This window comes from Garra rufa, chromosome 13, assembly GCF_049309525.1.
Source record: "Garra rufa chromosome 13, GarRuf1.0, whole genome shotgun sequence".
NCBI lineage: Eukaryota > Metazoa > Chordata > Actinopteri > Cypriniformes > Cyprinidae > Garra > Garra rufa.
The window spans coordinates 22,751,161-22,773,716 of NC_133373.1; the positions used below are offsets into that span (position 1 = coordinate 22,751,161).

The window sequence follows — 22,556 nt, forward strand, 5'->3', positions numbered from 1 at the left end:
TATACTTTTTAACATCAAATGCTCGCCTTGTCTAGCTCTGCATGTACTCTGTGTATTCCGGTTCAAGACAGTTAGGATATGTCAAAAAACTCCCATCGCATTTTCTCCTCCTTTTTGTAAAGCGTGTTTGATCTTCTTTGCACGTTTACTTTAGCAATGTAAGACGATTTTGAAGTTAACGGAGAAAATGAGATGGGAGTTGTTCAACATACCCTAATTGTCTTGAACCGGAATACACAGAGTACATGCAGAGCTAGACAAGACAAGCATTTGAGGTTTAAAAGTATATAAATTGTCAACTTTTTTTAGAAAATAACTGATCGTTTCCCTAGAAAAGGCCATTCTTCCTTGGCTGGGATATTTTAGAGCTCTTTGAAGCTGCATTTAAACTGCATTTTGCAAGTTCAAACTCACGGGCACTATAGAAGTCCACTGTATGGAGCGAAATCCTGAAATGTTTTCTTCAAAAAAAACATAATTTCTTTACAACTGAAAAAAGAAAGACATGAACTTCTTGGATGAGGGGGTGAGTAAATTATCTGTAAATTTTTGATCTGGAAGTGAACTTAAATAAATTGCTTAGAATAAATATTCACCTTTTGATTATTAGCTACTGATACCTTTAGTAATTATGTGTCTGATTTTAAATTTCCAACCTATTGGGGTTCATATTTTGGGTTCATATTAAGCCAGCAATATAGTCATTTTAAATAAGAGTTAAAGCGGTTAGCCAAATATTAACCCAACTGCTGGGTCAAAACAACCCAGTCGCTGGGTTTATCCATATTTAACCCAACTTGGGTTGTTTTTAACCCAGCATTTAGAATGACAACAGAGTAGTTTTAGTGCCATACCCAGGGTAGTTGGTAGAGGGCGCTGTGGGTTGTGTATCAGCTGCAGTCTGTTCAGTCTGACTGTCTATAGTGCATCTCTCAGCATAACTCTCTGGAAACCAGCCGCTGTTACCACGGAAACTCCCATACAGCCAGCCGGTCTCTCTAACCGTTGATTCATCTACCTGTGGATCCACAGGATGTCAAATTATATGTGTACTTGAATGAGTAAAATTACAACTGCGTGAGTGAATGTGTTGACAAATGTACAGAACCTCGATCAGACAGTCTGCCTCCAGTGTGAGCTCGTCAGAGTTGCGTGCTGTGAAGGGATAGAGAGCTCTGTAGGTGGTAAGGGAACGACATGTAGCTTCAGTAGACACCACTGGCTGCAAGCCTGCAAAAACAAACATAATCAGCTTATCACAACCAGCTCACAACCATTAAAGCATAACACAAATGTGACTGTGGATCACAAAACCAGCCATAAGTAGCATGGGTGTATTTGTAGCAATAGCCAACAATACATTGTATGGGTCAAAATGATCGTTTTTTCTTTTATGCCAAAAATCATTAGGATATTAAGTAAAAATCATGTTACATGACAATATTTTGTCAATTTCCTACCATAAATAAAATTAGTAATATGCATTTCTAAGAACTTCATATGGACAACTTTAAAGGCGATTTTCTCCATACTTAGATTTTTTTTGCACCCTTAGATTTTCAAATAGTTATAACTCTGCCAAATATTGTCCTATCCTAACGAACCATACTCTACATTAATGGAAAGCTTATTTTTGTGATTGATGATGATGTATAAATCTCAATTAAAAATGAACATTTATGACTGGTTTTGTGATCCATGGTCACATTTATCTAATGTACATATATATAGTATATTACATATACACTACCTTTCAAAAGTTTGGGATCAGTAACATTTTTTTTAAAGTTTCTAATGTTAATCAAGGCTGTGTTCATTTGATCAAAAATACAGAAAAAAAAATGTAATATTGTGAAATATTATTACATTAAAATTTAATTTATATCTGTAATTAAAGTTGAGTTTTCAGAATCATTACTCCAGTTGTCAATGTCACATGATCCTTCAAAAATCATTTTAATATGCTAAAATTTTTTAGGAACTTGTGATATTTTTTTTTCAGGATTCTTTAATCAATAAAATGTTAAAAAGAACAGCATTTATTTCAAATAGAAAGGTTTTCTAACAATATACACTACTGCTCAAAAGTTTGGGGTCAGTAAATTTTTTCTTTTTTTTTAAGAAATTAATACTTTTATTCACCAAGGATGTGTTAAATTAATAAAAAGTGATAGCATAGATTTACTTTGTTAGAAAAAGATTTATATTTAGAATAAATGCCGTTCTTTTTAACTTGTTATTCATCAAAGAATCCTGAAAAAAAAAAAAAGAATCACAGGTTCCAAAAAATATTTGGCAGCACAACTGTTTCCAACACTGATAATTCTAATAATAAATCAGCATATTAGAATTAGAATTTCTAAAGGACTATAAGTAAATTCAGCTGATGAAAATTCAGCTTTGCATTACAGGAATAAATTATATTTTAAAGTATATTAAAATAAAAGCCATTATTTTATATTTGAATAACATTTAGCAGTATCGCTGTTTTTTTTTCCTGTTTTTGATCAAATAAATGCATTCTTGATGAGCATAAGATACTTCTTTAAAAAACATTACAAGTCTTACTGATCCCAAACTTTTGAGCAGTAGTGTATGTAATATTCTATTGTGAGTTACAGTAGATTTATTCATTGAATTTACTGAACCAGTTTACAAACTGGTCTGAATGATTCATTCACATGCCAGGCTGATCCAGTTCTAAAGTTCACTAAGAAGGCTATATTAATCCTAAATAATGAATATGATTGCAGCCAGTTCTAATTTAATTATTTAAATTAGAGTCTGTTTCTCAAACAAAACTGAATTCAGAAGACTAACACACAGGTTTTATAGAAAAGAGTGGCCAGTAATTCAAACGTTTTTCTTTTGTGTTTCACAAAAGAAAGTAAATCGACATTAGAATGTGATTTAATGTAGGATTTTCTGTTTTGGGTGAATTAATAAGATATTTATATAAGTATTAAGATACAGTACACAGTATGAGTTTAGAGTATGATCTGAAATGAAAATAAAAATATAAATACATATATACTGTACAAAACTATATGTTTAGCAGCCTATGACCTTCTCTCAACACACTCACATTCTAGTGGAGTCTGTCATATTAACAGAGATAATTAACAGCAGGTAATTAAGGTGAATCATGAAGCTGTGAGAGTAACGACACCCATTACAATGAATATAATAAAAACATAATTTTCATGGCCAAGTGGATGAATACAAGCCATTTCTAAGCTTTGGCAAAGCACCTCACCCACTCACACACACACACACACACACACACACACACACACACACACACACACACACACAGACACACTCACTTTTGTTCTCTGTGCTATTGTATGTCATGGAGGGCTGAGCTTGTAGAGGCAGTTCATTCCTATCTCTCTCTTCCCTTTCCTTCTCCTCCCTCTCTCTCTCATCAGCTCTCCTCTTCTCCTCTTTCTCTCGCGCCTGCTCCTGGGCTTCCTGAAGTCGGGCTAGGGCCTGACGCTGCTGTTCTTCCCTGAGTTTGGCTTCTCGCTCCTGGGCAAGCTTCCTTTGACGCTCTGTTTCCTCCTGCTCCAGACGCTCCTGCTCCAGCTTCGCCTGTCTAATGTACACACGAGTGGGTAAAAGAGTGGGTGTTTAATTTAGCCATTTTAGGAGGTATATTTGATTAAAAATATCAACTCTGTAGATGGTGTGATAAATACATATGTATTTGTTTACCTGGCAGCCTCCTCTTCTTTTTTCCTCTTTCTTTCTTCCTCCTCTTTCTTCTTCTTCCTCTCCTCCTCCTCCTCTTTTCTGTGTCTCTGTAGCTCTTTGAGTTTCTCAGATCTTACCCTCCTGAGCTGCTCTAGGACGTCTTGTTGTTGGCTCTGTCTCTGTCTCAGCTCCTGCAATGTTACCCACACAATTCCTCAACATATACATCATGTTTAAAACAAAACTTAGAATAATATAGTGCAGGTTCAAATACACAGTATGTGGTATTGCATTATGCTTTACTTTACTGACTGCCAAAACTAACATAAATGACCACTATTGCGTAACACTAAGCTCATATAAATGATCTGTTCTATTAATGTTATTTCAGAAATGTAATATATAAATATATCAGAAATATTTAATCAAAAATGCAGTAAAAACAGCAATATTGTGAAATATTGTTACCATTTAAAATTAGTGTTTTGTATTTTATGTAATTTATTTCTGTGATGGCATAATACAATTTTCATTAGCTGTTATTTCAGTCCTTCAGAAATCATTATAATATGCTTATTTGGTGTTTAAGAAACATTTTTTATTATTATTAATGTACAAAAAAAACAGTTGTGCTGCTTTTTTGTGAAAACTGTGGTATATTTTTATCAGGATTCTTTAAGTAATGGTCTTTACTGTTGCTTTTGATCAATTTAACGCATCCTTGCTGAATAAAATTATTAATTTCATAAAAAAAAAATCTTACTGACCCCAAACTTACATAAATATAAATATACACTACCAGTCAAAAGTTTTTGCACAGTAAGATATTTGATGTTTTTAGTCTCTTTTTTAAAGTCACTTTTGCTCACCAAGCCTGCATTTATTTGATCCAAAGTACAGCAGAAACAGTAAAAATGTAAAATATTTTTTACTATTTAAAATAACTGTTCTCTATTTGAATACATTTTAAAATGTAATATATTCCTGCAATTTCAAAGTTGAAATTTTAGCATCATTACTCCAGTCACATGAGCCTTTAACATTTTTTTTTATTGTTATATTGAAAACAGCTGAGTAGAATTTTTTTCAGGTTTCTTTGATCAATAGAAAGTTCAGAAGAACAGCATTTATATGAAATAGAAATCTTTTGTAACATTATAAATGTCTTTATCATTACTTTTGATCAATTTAAAGCATCCTTGCTAAATAAAAGTATTAATTTCTATAATTTAATTCCTAAAAATTGTATAGTGTATACTGTTACAAAAACTTATTATTTCAGAAACATATTCATCAAAAAATTCTGAAAAAATGTACTCAACTGTTTTAAATATTGATAATTATAATAATTAAAAATCTTTCTTGAACAGCAAATCAGCATATTAGAATGATTTCTGAAGGATCATGTGACACTGAAGACTGGTGTAATGATGCTAAAAATGTAGCTTGTATCACAATTACATTTACAATAAAAAAAAACAGTTATATTAAATAGTAAAAATACTTCACAATATCACTGCTTTTTCTGTATTTCGAAATCCAATAAATGCAGGCTTGGTGAGCAGAAAATAATTCTTTAAAAAACATTAACAATCTTACTGTTCAAAAACTTTTGACTGGAAGTGTATAGTTCAATAAGATATTTAACTGTTTTCACTAAGTTATAAGCAAAAATAATAACACAGATCACAGATTTTCACTTGCAGCATCATATACTTAATAAATGTTTAACTTTGATTGCTTTTTAAAGTTTTTTTTTTAACTGTTTACACAAAAAAATTATTTAAAACAAAAATCTCATTACTTTTTAGTTAGTTTTTAGGCAGTGAGTCGAAAACGTGATTAATGACACCATTATGAGGTAATGAAGTGGCACAGACGGACACAAAGATGTTATAAGGTCATGAGGTCAGACATTGAAGCACATTTCAGTATAACACGGGTAAAGTGAGACTTCATTCATGGAGAATAACTAGGGCGAAAGGTGAAATGAATGAAAGGCAGGTAGCTTTGAGATGAGTATGAGCTAGGAAGAGATAAAGAGAGGTCAACCTTTATTAGAAGGAAGAGATTGGTTAGGCAGCCCAGCAAAGACAGAAGTCCTTGAAGCACACAGTCATCCATTTCTACAAACTATAAAGTCAGCCGGGGGGAAAGAGGAAGAGAAGAAAGAGGAGAAATACAGTGGAAGGAAAGAAAACGATAAAAGTGGGCACAAAGAAAGGCTTGGAGGAGAAAACATTAGACGTGTACTGAACAATAGCTGAGTGGCACATGTATAATGCTCGGGTTTCCGATCCGACCAGCCGGTGCAGTAAGTGTGTTAGTGATAGTGTTTGTGTGTTGGGTTTTCTTTAGTAGTGTGAACGTTAGTGTGTAATGAAGTGCGCTCATTCCTCTGCCTTCAGGGCTGGGAGTTGAGCTGTAGGTTTTAATCACAGGAACAAGGAGAACAGCGAACTAGTGAGTCCCTCACAGGGACATTAAGGTTTAAAATAAATTTGAAAAGAGCAAGCCCCCACCCAAAGCCCACATTAGCTTTAATCAAAACATGGCACTTTAATGTTGTTGAAGTTTACACCGGGAATGTAAAACGAGCCGCTGACCTTGATTTCTCTGTTGTACTGCTCCATTTGTGAGAGTTTCGCAGTGGTCTCTCTCTCCAAAACATCCAGCTGCTCCTTGAGTTTCCGGCAGCTCAGATCTTTCTCGCACACAGTCTGTTTCACATCATTTATCAAAGGACCTTAAAGGGGGAAAAGAACGAGAGAAAAAAGGACACAGAAAACATCAATGTTCCCGGGCCTTGAGTTCAAGAGGGATGAAATGGACACAAATGAAATTAGTCATCCACTCGTCTATTCATTGATTGCTTTAGGTCTATGTGAGTGCTCTGCTCACTTGAGTTGTTTGGGGTAAGATGTAGAAGTCTGTCTGTCAGACGCTGCTTCTCAGGACCAAGATGACTCAACTGCCTCTGGATTTCCTGCAAAAACACATCCATATAGATTTAATTATGAATTAAATTACATTCATATACTATTTCATTCAGAAGATAAAGTTTTTTATGTTTTTGAAAGAAGTCTCTTATGCTCATCAAGGCTGCATTTACAGTATTTGTTAAAAAATGGCAAAAACAGTAATATTGTGAAATTTATTGCAAATTGCAAATGTTTTCTTTTTGAATATATTTAAAAATCCTGTAAAATCCTGTGATGGCATAGCCATATTTTCAGCATCCTTCAGAAATCATTCTAATATGCTGATTTATTACTTTTATTATCAATATTGAAAACAGTTGTGCTGTTTAATATTTTGTTTGCTTGTTTTAGGATTTTATAATAAATAACAAGTTAAAAGGTACAGCATTTATTTTAAATAGATATATTTTGTAACTAAATAGTTTGAGGTCAGGTCGGCGCCGATAGCCTTGTGGGCAGTGCGTCGACATACAGCGCCGTTGCGCTCCGGGCATCCCGTGTTCGAATCTCGGCTCGAGGACCTTTCCCCATCCCACCCCCTATCTCTCTCCCACTACGTTTCCTGTATATTCTGATCTGTCCTATCATAATAACAGCAAAAATAAATCTTTAAAAAAAAAGTTTGAGGTCAGTACATTTTTTATTCTTTTTTTTTCTTGAAAGAAATTAATACTTTTATTCACCAAGGATGTTACATTGATAAAAAGCGATACCAAATACTTGTTAGAAAAGATTTCTATTTTTAATAAATGCTGTTCTTTTTAATTTTGTATTCATCAGAGAATTCTGAAAAGTATTACAGATTCTAAAAAAAAAACATTAATCAGCAGCAATGTTGTCAACATTGATAATAAAGGTACTAAACCAGCATATTAGAATGATTTCTGAAGGATCATATGACACCGAATACTAGAGTAATGGCTAATGAAAATTCAGCTTTGCATCACAGGAATAAATTTTAAATATATTAAAATAAAAAACCATTATTTTAAACTGTAATCATATTTCACAATATTATTTTTTAACAAGTAAAGGCAGCCTTAATGAGCATTAGAGAACTCTTTAAAAAACATTAAAACTCTTACTGCTCCCTAACTTTTGAACAACAATATATCTATATATATATATATATTTTTTTTTTTTTTTTTTTGTAACATTATAAATGTCTTTACTGTCATTTTTGACAGTCTGAAGATGATCGGTAATGGAGGAGTTAGAAAAAGTAGATTTTCAAGATAAATCAAAATGGCGGACAAGAAGTTCAGCCAACTATGTCAGAATTGGTATCTATGTTGTCGGCATGACCCAAGGAATATTTTTAGACAACTTTCATTACAATAGGCTAATGCAAACAAAAGTAATTAACATTTTTGTAAATTTCAATATTAATGGTTAATGGATGATTTATTACTTTTGATTAATAGGTGGCGCTATTATCAAATTTATATAGCGTAGTCAGTGTGAGGTGACAATTGCACATTCAAAGTTTGGTGTCAATATGTCAAAGCTTTGCAGAGATACAGCCTCAGATGCAGTTTGGCATCTTTCAAGCAAATTCGTTGATGTGTTAAACAAAAACCATTTAGTATTTTGAAACAAAATCCATAACTTTTTGTCAGCATGGTCTAAAGAAGATCCTAGTCAAATTTGGTGAAAATAGGACACACGGTTTAGGAGGAGTTTGAAAAAGTAGGTTTTCAACATTACTCAAAATGGCAGGCAGGAAGTACATACAATTATGGAATAATTGGTATCAATGTTCTTGGCATGACCCAAAGAAAATATTGAGATAACTTTCATTTCAATAGGCCAATTTAATCAAATGTTACTTGGATTTTATAACTTTTGGCCACAAGGTGGCACTGCCCCCAAACTTTTTGAGTACTGTCAGGGTATGGTGCCAAAGACACATACCTTTCCGTAACGACACACCAATGCGTTCATAAAATATAGCATTTAACAACAAAATTCAAAGTGGCCGACACCCAAAATGGCTGACATGGGAAAATTGGGTATGGTTCGACTCTGAAGAGACAAGTTTTGTGATTTTTGGCAAAACCATTCAGAAGTTATAAGCAAAAATAGCAATTTTTTATATTTCCCGACCACTAGTGGCACTGCAGGTAGTAGAGCCCGACCGATTTATCGGCAGGCCGATATTATCGGCCGATATTAGGCATTTTCCAAACTATCGGTATCTGCATTTATAATGGCAGATAAATGAATATTTCAAAAATAAAATAAGAACATTTAGACATAGAGAAAAAGTATCAAACGTAGCTTGTGCATAAAAGTTAGCTTTTCTTTTACACATGTGTGAAATCCAATGACGCCAAGTGTGCGTTGCAGACTGTCGTTCAGTCACATAATGGATTTAGATCGCTAAATAGTAGGTTTTAGAAGGCAGGCAGCAACTGATGATTGAAAATGGTTTGATGTAGCTTGGTGGAAAGAATTTAAAAAGTGCAGGTAAAGGGATAAGCAAGCTGACATTGTAATTATAAGGTAGCTTATAAGTTTGTATTTTTTACATTTTATTTATCAGAACTTTAATATATTTTGATGTTCCTCTGTTCTGTTGTGACAATAAAAGAAACAAGTTTCTTTTTAAAATGCATTATCATATTATGTTAGTTAAAACTCATAAATAACTACAAATAACTAATGTTAGGGAAATCTGTTAATATTTTGTTGCACGTTTCTGAAATTAAAAAAAATATATATATATCGGAATATCGGATTTTAAAACCAACAAATATTTGTTTCGGTATCGGCCTTCAAAATCCTTTATCGGTCGGGCTCTAGCAGGTAGTCTCAGGTCATGTTTGTTATAACACACACCAAGTTTGGTCTCAATACACCAAACCGTTGTGGAGATATAGCCTCACATCCATTTTTGCATGCAATTCGTATAATTTGTTTGCGTGTTATTTGAGAATGGTTGGACTTGAATTCCATAACTTTTTGCCAGCATGGTCTGAAGATGATCTAAGCCAATTTTGGTGAAAATCAGACAAGCCTTCTAGGATGAGTTCGAAAAAGTAGGTTTTTTCGAATGATTAAAAATGCCGAAAAAACTAAACCTTACAATTTTTTTTATTTTGGTGTCCGTTTGGCTCGGCATAAGCCAAGGATTCAGAGAATTTATCTTCTTTATCTACAGAGTTTGAGTTAGAGACTCCAAACTTCGTATGGTTAATGTTGGGACTGTCCTCAATCAGTGTGCCAAATTTTACAACTTTCCTGCAAGCGGTTTTATGGGCTGCCAAGAAGAAGAAGAAAAAGAACACCAACGGATACTATAGCACCTTCGGTGCTTGGCCCCTAATAATAAATGCAATGATATTCATGCAAAAAAAACATAACCTACCTCAAACTGCAGCTGTAGGGAATTGATATCCGTAATACGACCTTCTCTCTTCTGATTGATCAGGTCTAGCTCGGTCCTCTGAATCTGCTTCTTACTCTTGGCGTCCCGCAGCCTATCGGAGATCTGCCTATGCTTGTTACCCTAGAAGACAAAAAGACTGAATTGTTTTTAATTTGTAATATAATACAACCATCAATCATCATCAGAACAGGGTGTATGAGACTGGACGTGGAACAGGTATATGGAAGGAGAAAAAAAATTGAATGCCACTCTGACCACCGCCTCCAGCTCCATTTCGAGACTCCTCTTCCTGTCTTTAAGTCTCTGTATGTCGCTCTGCTCTTTTTCTCTCTGTGTCTGAAGCTCCACTCGTTTACTCTTCTCCCATTCCATCCGCCTCTGTCGCTCCACTTCCTAAAACAGTGAGAAAGAAAAGAAGAGGTTTTAATCAACAGATGTACGGTCTAATCACTCATTCTGACATGAATATAGTACGTGATTACGCTCCCATCATTTTCTCCTAGGGCCAGGAACCACCCCACTGGTACGGTATATTAGGGTTAACTCATGAGTTAATTAAATATATTTAACGGCACTGCATTTTGTAAAGCAATTAACCTATTTTTCTACTTTGATATTACAACAGTTACATTCTGTTCTTTGTGATTTCTAAAGACCACCGGTGCAGGTGTTTAACACACCCACATTTTGCTTGTGTAATGAAATTCAGCATTAGATAGGGGATAGATAGAGAAAACATGGACAGAATTACAAAATCCAGTCATAATAATGGAATTTACTGTATAACATTGAATGTCACAGAATATGCCAAATTTTGGATGAATAAATCAAAACGAGGTTAGTACTCTTAAATCAAAACCTAATATGTACTAGTGTCTGTGAATATTAAGCCGCATAAATACTAGTTAATATGAATCCTGCAAGTTGTGCTTATCTTTTCATGAATGAATGGCCCAGATGTGCGGTTTCAATTACTACATGAACACATAAACATAATCTCTAGAACTGCTCTGAGAGTCATTTCATGAGCATTTTATTATTTCTTTGAGAAAAACTATTGACATATATATAAACAAACACTCAAAGCAACCCTTCAAAATAAAAGTTTAGTTTAGGAAGAATTTGAAGAGCTTGAAGAAATTGTGATGGAAATATATTACTTAATGTAATGTAACTACATTAAACTATTATTTAATTATTTAAATTCTGTTAAAAATGATGAAAAACACAGAATTTGGTCAAAAATAACACAGAATTTGAGAAAAAAATATTTTATAGGGCCCTAAATTTTTTTTTTTTTTTTTAAACTTTTTATAAATTGCTGTTAAATTTAATTAATCAGACATGCTTTTTGATTAATATATTTTTTTTATTTAACAATTAAAACAGAGTCTAGAAAAAACTGAATCCAGGAAAATTAAAGCAGAAAAAACGGAATTTGGAAAAATTAAACGGAATTTATTTACCAGAAAAATTTAAATACACAAGTGTTTCAGATTTTATTTTATTTTTTTAATTAATTAGATTTTTTTTCCCATAAAATCAATTAATTAGAGATGGAATGGAATGACAATGGAATTCAGAAAAATAATGAAAAACATGGAATTTGGTAGAATAAAACTGAATTTGAGCAAAAAATAAAACATTTCATAGGTCCCTAAAAACAACATTTTTGTTAAACTTTTAATAAATTGCGGTTCAATTTTGTACGTTTAATGATTTTAATTAATTAGACATGCTTTTGGATTCATATTTTTTATTTAACCATTAAAACAGTGTCTTGAAAAATGTAAAAAAAAAATTAAAAGATAATTTATTTACTAGAAAAATTTAAATACAATGCAGTTTTTTCTGTTTTTTTATTTTATTTTTTATTTTTCTATAAAATCAATTAATTAGAGATTGAATGGAATGGAAATGGAATCCAGAAAAATTATGAAAAACATGGAATTTGGTCAAAATAAAAAAATTGAGGAAAAAAAAACATTTCATTTTTTGTTAACCTTTTAATAAATTGCTGTTAAATTGTGTACTTTTCATGATTTTAATTAATTAGACATGCTTTTTGATTAATATTTTTTATTTAACCATTAAAACAGTGTCTTGAAAAATATAAACAGAAAAAACGGAATTCATATTCATAAAATCAATTAATTAGAGTTGGAATGGAATGGAAATGGAATCCAGAAAAACAATGAAAAACACAGAATTTGGGAAAAATAAAACATTTCATAGGGCCCTAAAATTATAATAAATTGCTGTTAAATTGTGTACGTTTCATGATTTTACTTTAAAAATCTATTAAAAATAGATAAAATGGAAAAAAATGAAATCCAGAAAAACAAAAGTGGAAAAAACAAGATTTTTCTGTAAAAAATAAAATGGAATTTGGGAAAAAATAAAATAGATTTCGTAGGGCCCTAATCAGAAAACCATTAAACTTTGTCATGAAAGACTAAATACAGTAACTACAGTAATTCATAATTAATGACCACAAGCTTTCTGATTTGTAATAATAATAATTAATAATTTTTTAATCATAATATTTAATCAACCACTACATTCCTAACTACATAATTTAACATTCATTTCATGACATTATTTTTGCAAATTCAGTAAATTTATATGTACATGTATATGCTACTATAACTACAAACCTTCATGAAATGAATCATTTTTTGACAGCCGAAGTGTATGTACAATTTGTACCTACAATATGTACGAATGTGGAAAAAGCATAAGGCTTTGCTGTAATATTCTAGTGGTCGTTCAACCTCTGTGTGCCCTTGCATGCTCCACTTGCCTCTCGTCGCTCTAATTCTTTCAGTCTTTCTTCTTCTCTCTGTCGCTCTAGCTCTCTCTGTCTCTCGATCCTCCTCTCCTCCTCCCTCTGCCTCCTCAGCTCCATCTCCCGGGCTTCTCTCTCCTTTCGTTCTCTTTCCTCCCTCTCCTTTTGTTGTCTCCTCTCCTCCTCTCGTCTCTCCTCTTCTCTCCTCCTCTCTTCCTCTCTCTTTTGTTCCTCCTGCAGAACCACACGTCGCTTTTCCAGCTCTGCATTTCCTCTCTGGAAATTCTCTTTCAGTTTATCCTCAAACGACACTGACAGAGACAGACAGAAATGTTAGGCAAATGTCATAAAAGTCAACAAGATAAAAATAGTATAATACAGAACAGATAAGTGTATACTCAAAAAAATGACTGTATCTTGAGGTTTAATCTAAAGCATTTTTTCTCAACACAACTCAAAAGAAACTGTTCATCTGAATCAGCAATATTTCATTTCAGGAATCATTTACAATACTGTGTAGAAAGGAGGACAGTGTGTGTTTGTGACCTGAGCATGTATTTACATAATTTATTCAGCAAGGATGCAATAAATAGATCAAAACTGACAGTAAAGATATTCATAATGTTACAATAAAAATTCTAATAAATGCTGTTCTTTTGAACTTTCTATTCATGTAAAAAATGTATCATGGTTTTCATGAAAATTATAAAAGCAGCGCAACTGTTTTCAACATTGATGGTAAATACAGCTGCATGCGCTTTAAGGCATTGAAGCACATATGAAAAAAGACATTAGATATTATTTAGCAAGCCTGTAACCAACTAAATAGAACTTCCCATAGAAATACAATGTTTTTTTAACTTTTTTGACTGTTATAGCAGCAACTGTGGTCCGATCTCCCTAGAATTTTGCATGCTCGTTTAGAATCACCTATCGCATGCGCTCACCAGGTTTCATAAAGTTTTGAGTTTTCATTTAGGCTTTGTAGGCTTTTTGGTATAATTGAACAATCGCCCCAGTGGCCCATTTCTTTCAAATTTGTCACAGACCTTAGAGCCATGAGTCAAACAGACCTTAGAGCCATGAGTCAAACCGAGTTTTATTCCGACCGGCCTCCATTAACTATGTCTAATAGGTGCTCAAAGTTCACCGGCCTATGGCGGCCATGTTTTTTGAGATATGCAAATGTCCTTATAGAGTTGTGGCACTTTGGACCAAGAAACAGTTACATAGTTATGGCTGTTTTTATGTTTTTTCCCTCTTATAGTGTCAGTAAGTGACCAAGCTCCGCAATTTTTTTTATGTGACATCAGATTCAGCTCTTACATATGTGTCGTGAGTTTGGCAAAGATATATTTGGCCTGCCCCTTTCGAACGTTTTGGTGTCCCTTTTGGAAAGTTCAATTTATCAGTGTTGGAGAAAGTTACTTTTAAAAGTTATGCATTTCAATATTGAGTTACTCCCTAAAAAAGTAACTAATTACGTTACTTAGTTACTTTTTATGGAAAGTAATGCATTACATTGCTTTTGCGTTACTTTTTAAAACTGTGCAGGGCTTGCTTGTTTGTTTTTAATATAAAAAGTTCTATTTTTGGCAAATGTAAAAGCCTCTTCACACCAAAAGCCTCAGGTTTAAACAAAAGTAAATTCATGTCCGAAGAAGTAAAAATGTCAACTCGTCAGCAATAAAAAAAGGAAAACAAATGTTAGATTATCTTGAGTAATTTTTGCTTATTAGTGTGGATGAATTGGATCATCAAAGGTCGGCAGCAAAGACACTGGTTAATAAAATGGGATTAAATACATAAAGGATATTTGTATTATTTAACATATTTAATTACTGCAGGTTTGCCTCATATTCTGAGTTGAATTTCACTGTTTTTATTCATTTTGAGGAATACTGTATTTTTTTTTTAAGTTAGATGAATTAATGCATGTTCACATTTATTAGAACTAAAGTAACATCTTACTCTCGATTTCTCTCAACATGGGGACAGGAGAGCCTATAATCAATAAATGGGGGAAAAGTAACTGGCTATTTGAAAAAGTAAATCAGATATTTTCGTCGTCAATTAAAAAGTAAAGCGTTACTTTAGTAGTTACTTGGAAAAAGTAATATTATTACGCAACTTTCAGTGAATCTTCCTGCACTGGTTTGGTTCTGATTGGGTGAAAAACCTAGGACTAGTTCGCAAAAGTAGGTTTTATACATCTTCTCAAGCATTAAACTAACGGTTTGATTGACAGCAGTGGTTCTACAGGCAAAATTGTTCGGAACGAGGATGTCTATCGTATGATACAAATTTGTGCGTATGTGTGAAAAAACCGCCCAATATACAATAATTTACACCATTCAAAAAAGCGATATCACCCCCCCCCCAACCACCACCAAATTTCTTTTAAATTTCTCACAGTCCTTAAGGGCCATGAGTCTAACAGGCCCACTGAGTTTTGGTCCGATCGGTCGCCGTTAACCTTGTCTAAAAGGTGCTCAAATTTCATCAGCCTATGGCGCCCATGTTTTTTGAGATATGCAAATGTCCTTATAGACGCTTGTGGCACTTTGGACCAAGACCGTGCATACCGAATTATGTCAATAGGACAAATGGTTGCATAGTTATGGCCACTTTTATGACGTTTTTCATCTTATAGTGTCACCAAGTGACCAAGCGCTGCAACTTTTTTCATGTGACCTCAGATTCATCTCTTACATATGTGTCATGAGTTTGATGAAGATATATTTGGCCTGCCCTTTTAAAAAATGAAAAATGACCGTGATTTTAACAGTAAAAGGCTAAAAATGCCACAGTAAAAACCTATTAATTGGTTAATGGTAAGTTCCCCTATTATATACGGTACATGTATTTTTACAGTAGTATACAGTTTTTGGAAGTGAAAAATAACATAAAATTTACAGTGAGTAAATTGACATTCCCAGAATTCCCTGTTACATTTTTCTTGAAATAACTGTTTCTTCTTTGTTTTTTCTTATCAGTTGTGTACATTAGGGTTGTATGTTGCATCTAATGTTGTTAATAGAAAGTTTATTGCATTATTTCAGTTTTGTGTGTATTACCATGATAGTGTTTAGTGTTTGTGTGAATGACACTGCATCTTCTATATATGTTAGTATATAAAAGCTGCTTTTGATCAGCTTTGGTTCATCATGTGACTTTCTCATCACTACCTGCTTTTGGTGCTTATCTGTGTACTACAAAGGTAGGTATATTATCATTATACCAGTTAATTAAATTATGTTTAAGATAAATCCGTAAAACCTAAAATGCTGCTACCGTATTTTTTACTGTGAAATTCTGGCAACCGCAACTGCCATTTTTTTTACCATTAATTTTACAGATTTTTTTTTACAGTGTTGTCTAATAGGTGCTCAAAGTTCATCTGCCTATGATGGCCATGGTTTTTGACATACGCAAATGTCCTTATAGACGCTTGAGGCACTTTGGACCAAGACAATGCGAACCAATTCATGTCAATAGGACAAACGGTTTTGGCCGTTTTTATGGTTTTTGCAACCATTTGACCAAGCATTGCAACATTTTTCATGTGCCCTCAGATTCAGCTTGTACATACACATTGTGAACTTGGCGAAGATATCTTTTGCCTGCCCCTTTCGAATGTTTTGGTGTCCCTTTACGACAGAGAGTCAAAAGTTCAACCTTTTTTTTTTTTTTTTTTTTTTACAATTTTTGATATTCACTCTTCAGAGAATCTTCCTGCACTGGTTTGGTTCCAATCGGGTGAAAATCCTTGGATTAGTTTGCAAAAGTATTTATATATATTTTTGAACCAAGGATTTTGATTGCCCGGCATGAGCCAATGACATAAGACAACTGAGCTTGCGATGAATGGTTAAGGAGCTATCAGCGATTTCGTACTTTTGAATGCTGTAGCGGCCCCCGTCAGGCCGATTGGGGCAAGCCTTGGTGACGTTGTAGATGGTGAGAGTACTACCACCCCTTAAAGTTTCAAGTCCCTATGACTTACGGTTTTGTCTGCCAGGTCATTTTAGATTATAATGCACATACAGTGCCTTGCAAAAGTATTCATTCATTCATTTTTTTTTCAATATTTGGTTTTGTTGCAGCATTATGTTAAACTGCTTTAAATTAGTTTTTCCCCACATCAATTTACACTCCATACACCATCATAATGACAAAGCAAAAACCAGATTTACAAATTTTACAAATTTATTAAAAATAAAACACTGAAATAAGTACATTGCATAAGTATTCATACCCTTAACTCAGTACATAGTTGAAGCACCTTTACAGCCTCAAGTCTTTTTGGGTATGATGTGACAAGCTTTGCACATCTGCGTTTGGCAATTATCTGCCATTCTTTGCCTCATCTTTTCACCTCTCAAGCTCTGCCAGCTTGGATGGGGGCTGGCAGACATTTTCTAGAGTCCTAGTTGTTCCAATCGTCTTCCGTTATGGATAATGCTTCTGTGAACCTTCAATGCAGCAGATTTTTTTCTGAACTCTTCCCTAGATCATTGCCTTAACGCAAGTCTGTCACTGAGCTCTACAGGCAGTTATCTTGACCTCAGGATTTGGTTTTTGCTCTGATATGCATTTTCAGCTGTTAGACCTTTTCTGAGAGGTGTGTGCCTTTCTAAATCATACTCATTCAAATGAATTTGCCACAGTTTAACTCCACTCGAAGTGTAGTAACATCTAGAAGCAATATGAATGCTCCTGATCTAAATTTCGAGTGTCCCAGAAAAGGGTATGAATACTTATGCAACGGGATCTTTTCAGTTTTTTATTTTTAATAAATTTGCACAAATGTTAAAAACCTATTTTTTGCTTCGCCATTATGGAGTAGGGAGTGTAGATTGATGTGGGAAAAAAAGTAATTTAAAGTAGTTTAACATAAGGCAGCAACATAACAAAATGTGAAAAAAATGAAGGGGTATGAATAATTTCGCAAGGCACTGTAGATAATGATTATTTTGATGGCTTTCCAATGTGAACATAATGAAATCAAGGTAAATACATGCATTTTGTTACAGATCATGTTTAATATGCAACACACTTAATGTTGAATAAAATTCAGCAATTCCGTGTATGGCGCATATAGCATAATTAAAATGCATTTTAAACATACCATATATATTATACAGTATATAGGCAACATATTGGATGCTAATAATCTGTTGGCCACTAGTATGTATTGTAAAGTATATGCAAATACCATTACTCTTGCCTTTCTGTGGCTGTTCTGGCTCAATCAGCTCAGTGTTAATCATAGGAACAGGTCCGTTCAGCAGGTCACATGACTTCGCTTGTCTGAAAACAAACAAATGCTCATAGAATAAACACAGTCACCTCCATATCTAACTCATTCCAGCATGGGCGGGTCTGTGTGTGTCTTACCTGAGTGAAGGTGGCACAAGGTCAGGAGGTAGAGTCAGAGGTAAGGGCCGCCCAGTCTTGGCCATATCAACCAGATGCATTGCTAGAATAAACTCCTCCGCTCTCAACTGCCCATCACGATCTACATCAGCAAGAGCCCTGAAGACAGAAACATATACACATAATGTACTCATGCAAAAGCACACACATTTATGATTAACCTGGAAGCATTTCAATTGTTTAATAAATAAATCAGCTCCTAATTATCCAACTGGCACCTAAACAGCAGATGCAACACTGTGGAAGAAGGTGTTTAACACACCACTTCAAGCAATAGTGTGATCCAGGGTTTAATGTGTGCCAGTGATTAATGCATGGGTCTTCAACAAGTTTCTGCCATTTTTTAATGGAAATAGTATTAAACAATGCAAAGGAAGGAAGATGTGTATGCAAATAATGTCATCAAAACATGTTCTTCTCAAGATTAATGAGTGTTTCATATGATGAGTACAGAGTTTCATCAACTCACCATATGGTGGCAAGCTGTGTTTGTGTAAGGTTTGATGCAGTGAGGACATTTCTGACCTGGGGACCTTCGAATAAACACAAAAGAGTTAATGCATGACACGTTTGCAGATGCTATCATATTCAAACAATGCCTTTGACATCTACAAACACACACTCACCTGACAGGTATCCGCTCATCAGCTTGTCTAGACTGTTGAACTGCTGCCGGTATTTCAGACGGGACGACTGAGGTACTGCCCAATCAGATGCATTCATTTTGGGAGAGTTACTCGCAAGGGAGGTGGTGGAGGAAGAGTTAGAACTGTGGAAGTTTAAGAAAAAATGATTAATATGCTTTTCTATAACGGTCATAATTTAAGATCTAATAGATCTCACAGATCTAATATAAACATGCAATTTCTTTCCCAGCTGTTTACCTTCATAGACATAACTGACTGTTTTTTGTAACTTGTGTGTTTTTAACATAAACGTATGTGTATTTCACAGTTTAAGCGCAATAAGACAAGAAAGAGAACTAGTAACTAGTAAGAACCAGTGTGACAGCTGCTTTCTGTGCGTGTGATTCGGATGTGTGCACTCAGAAGTTTAAACTAATTTGGTTTAAAATGCAAGATTTGAGCGCGATAGACATGATAATCAAAACCAAACAGAAGTTTTTTAGCAGAGTATCCAAGGTACGAGCTGTAAAGACACAGCTCTACAGAGTGTTTTCACGATGCGTCATCAATTGTCCATATTGGCGGCACTGCACTAAACAATAGAGTTGAGCCGGATACTCGGCTGAAACGAGTATCCGGCACGGATAAAGCACTTTTGCCGAGTACGAGTATCACACGAGTAATACGAGTCAATATCTGTGCTCGGATTAAATAAAAATTCTCATTGGGTAGTTTACTGTGTCTGCGTTCTGTGATAGACTAATCACAGCGCCCCTCCCCTATACACACATACAGATTTAGGGGCCGTTCACATGTAGCGTCTTTTGCAGGCTCAAATTCGTTATTTTAAATGTAGACGCGCGGCTTGCGCGCGCATAATGGAAGCGAAACAAATCAACTTTTCAGAATGCAGAAAGCGCGCCGAAGCTTGGAGCTAGAGCGCAGCTGATGGTTGCAGAAACGGCAGATGCTAGCTTTTTCCACGCGTTTTCCACGCGTTTTTAGGCGCGACATGTGAACGGTCCCGCTCTGCTCACACACACACAGAACACTGAGAAGAGAAGAGAACAGCGCGCTCTCTCTCGTTCTCTCCCTCAGTCACTCAGGTTTGCGGGGTTTTTTTTTTCCGTTAACGTTTAGGGTATCAGCCTCAGGTTTGTTTTTTTACTTTGGTTTGTTTGTAGTACTTACTTAACCAGTAGAGTTCCGTGGGGTTTGTTCAGACGTGGTGCTTGGTAAAAGCGACTCGCGTCTCTGCCTGTCGGAGAATTTTTTTTCTTTTTTAAACCGTCAATTGGCTCTGACCAGTTTTTTTTTTTTGAGTGTCTGACACTTTCTTTTTTGTATTTCATAAATAAATAAATAAATAAATAAAAAAAGGACGTAGTGGTATTACAAATTAATTAGTTACACACACACACACACACACACACACACACACACACACACACACACACACACACACACACACACACACACACTCTCCCTCTCTCTGCCGTTCGAGTTCTTTTTTTTTTTTAAACCTTCTGCTGGTTCGAAGTAGTGGTATAAAAAAAAACTATATTGCACATGAATTAGCTACACACACACACACACACATACCTGGTGTGAAAAAAAAAGAACCCAAATAAATAAAAAATCAAACTGCTCAAGGTTAAAAAAAGAAAGTTATGTTGAAATGAAAACTCCTGTTCATTACATTTTACTTCATAATTGCAACCGCATGTGTTGTATTCATTGTTGCAAAACTTGTTCTGTATATGGTTCGTTTGTTATCATGATCAAAACCACTGATCTGAAGCTCAATGCTGATGCTGTCATGTAGTTTTCTAATCAGCAATAAATATAACAATTTCTGATCAACCCATATCAATTGCATGCTTAAAATAACATACCGGTTAAAGCCCCGCCCATTTCAAGACAACATGACCAACTTCCAGGTTAAATCCCACCCACTTCCGGGTTAGGCCCCGCCCACTCCGAGTACAGATACAGATACAGATAATTCATATGGTTAACAGATACAGATACAGATAATGCTGTACTCGCTCATCCCTACTAAACAATGCCACAGAACCGAACAAAACTTGAAAATTTTGCTGATTATTGTTGCTGAAAATGGTCAATTATTGTCATGTTTTGTGCTGTACTAATTGGTCGGACCGGGGAAAACATTTGGAGTACTATAGACTGCCAAAAGTTATAACAAATCAAGATAAGGCTGCAAAAAAAAACTGTCTAAGGAACAAATAGGGGTTGGTGGTTAGCCAAACTAAACCAGGATTTCCAGGGAAAGAATCTTGACAACACTTGGATTTGTGCTTATCATTTTCGGTCAGGTAGGTGAAATATTAAGCTAATATCTTAATTAATACTGCTCGCATGTATCTTTATGTAACGTGGGGTTTTGTTTTGGGGTTTCCATGTTCTTGTTTTCATGTCTTTTATTATGTAGTCGTTTCATGCTGTTGTGTCTTGCTTCCCTTGCCCTTGTGTATTCCTGTCATTGGTTCCCTAGTTCCATGTGTCATGCTCTGATTGGTTGTCTTTGGTTGCTATGTCTTGTTCCTTGTTTTTCATTGGTTGTTGGTGTCATGTGACCTGTATTGTTTTGTATAAATAGGCCTTCTGTTTCATTGTTCATTGTCGCGTATTAATGTTGTAACCTGCTGTCTGGTGAGTGTTTGTTCAAGTCAAGTCTGTTTCAAGGTCAAGTCAAGTCTGTTAATATCAAGTCTGTTCAAGTCTAGTCACGTCATTGTTTGGATCTGTTTGTTTGGATTACACTTTGGATTATGGATTATCGTCACTGTAAATAAAACTGCACTTGGGTTCTCACACATCTCATTGTTCAGTGGACTGATTGTTACACTTTACCACCTATTAACTTTAGTTTGTCAAAATATTGTGCCCCTTCCTGCTTACTAAGTCCTTCTCTATATGATTTGCTGCATCCACATGGCTTTTCCATGGTTTAGACAACATAAATTAGCAGAACAACATATTCAGCAGTACATTAACCATGAAATCCATGCTGTTGTTTACATCTGAGTATCACTAATATGGCCACACATCCGGGTAACTGACAAAATCGTGACGTATGCTTCCTCTCAAAATGGGCATTTTCAAAATGATATAATGAATGATCTGTGAGGTATTTTAAGATGAAACTTCACAGACCCATTCTGGGGACACCTGAGATTTACATGACATAATGTAAAAGGGGGCATAATAGGTTATTATGCAATGCTTTTAATTTACAGTAAATACACTTACTTATTAAAGTTTTAGTTTGCACCTAATTAAAGGGTTAATTCACCCAAAAAATGAATTAACTCTCTCTCCAGGCATCCTAGGTGTACATGACTTCCTTCTTTCATACGAATCTAATCAGAGTTATATTAAAAAATTGTTCTGGCTCTCCCAAGCTTTGTCATGGTAGTGGGTGGGTGCTTCATTTCATCAGTCCAAAACAAGTCCAATAAAGTGCATCTTTCCATAATACAATAATAATAATTTGTCTGAAAGAAGGAAGTTATATACACCTAGAATGCCTTGAGGGTGAGTAAATAATGGGCTAATTTTCATTTTTGGGTGAACTACCCCTTTAATAAACGTATGGTATTCTTGAATGC

At 34.6% G+C, this 22,556-nt stretch overlaps 1 protein-coding gene across 1 annotated transcript in view; it reads right to left on the bottom strand.

Moving 5' to 3' along the window:
• Positions 1-22,556, bottom strand: part of LOC141348598 (intersectin-2-like) — an 83,375-nt gene that overhangs the window by 17,664 nt on the left and 43,155 nt on the right. The window contains exons 8-21 of the mRNA XM_073852874.1: positions 18,922-19,064; positions 18,765-18,828; positions 18,257-18,394; positions 18,075-18,169; positions 12,872-13,167; positions 10,324-10,461; positions 10,048-10,188; positions 6,598-6,682; positions 6,303-6,442; positions 5,749-5,829; positions 3,718-3,887; positions 3,327-3,598; positions 1,109-1,230; positions 855-1,018 (exon numbers count right to left, since the gene is read on the bottom strand). Of these exons, the coding sequence (XP_073708975.1) occupies positions 855-1,018; positions 1,109-1,230; positions 3,327-3,598; positions 3,718-3,887; positions 5,749-5,829; positions 6,303-6,442; positions 6,598-6,682; positions 10,048-10,188; positions 10,324-10,461; positions 12,872-13,167; positions 18,075-18,169; positions 18,257-18,394; positions 18,765-18,828; positions 18,922-19,064 (2,049 nt within the window). The remainder of the gene's footprint in view (positions 1-854; positions 1,019-1,108; positions 1,231-3,326; positions 3,599-3,717; positions 3,888-5,748; positions 5,830-6,302; positions 6,443-6,597; positions 6,683-10,047; positions 10,189-10,323; positions 10,462-12,871; positions 13,168-18,074; positions 18,170-18,256; positions 18,395-18,764; positions 18,829-18,921; positions 19,065-22,556) is intronic.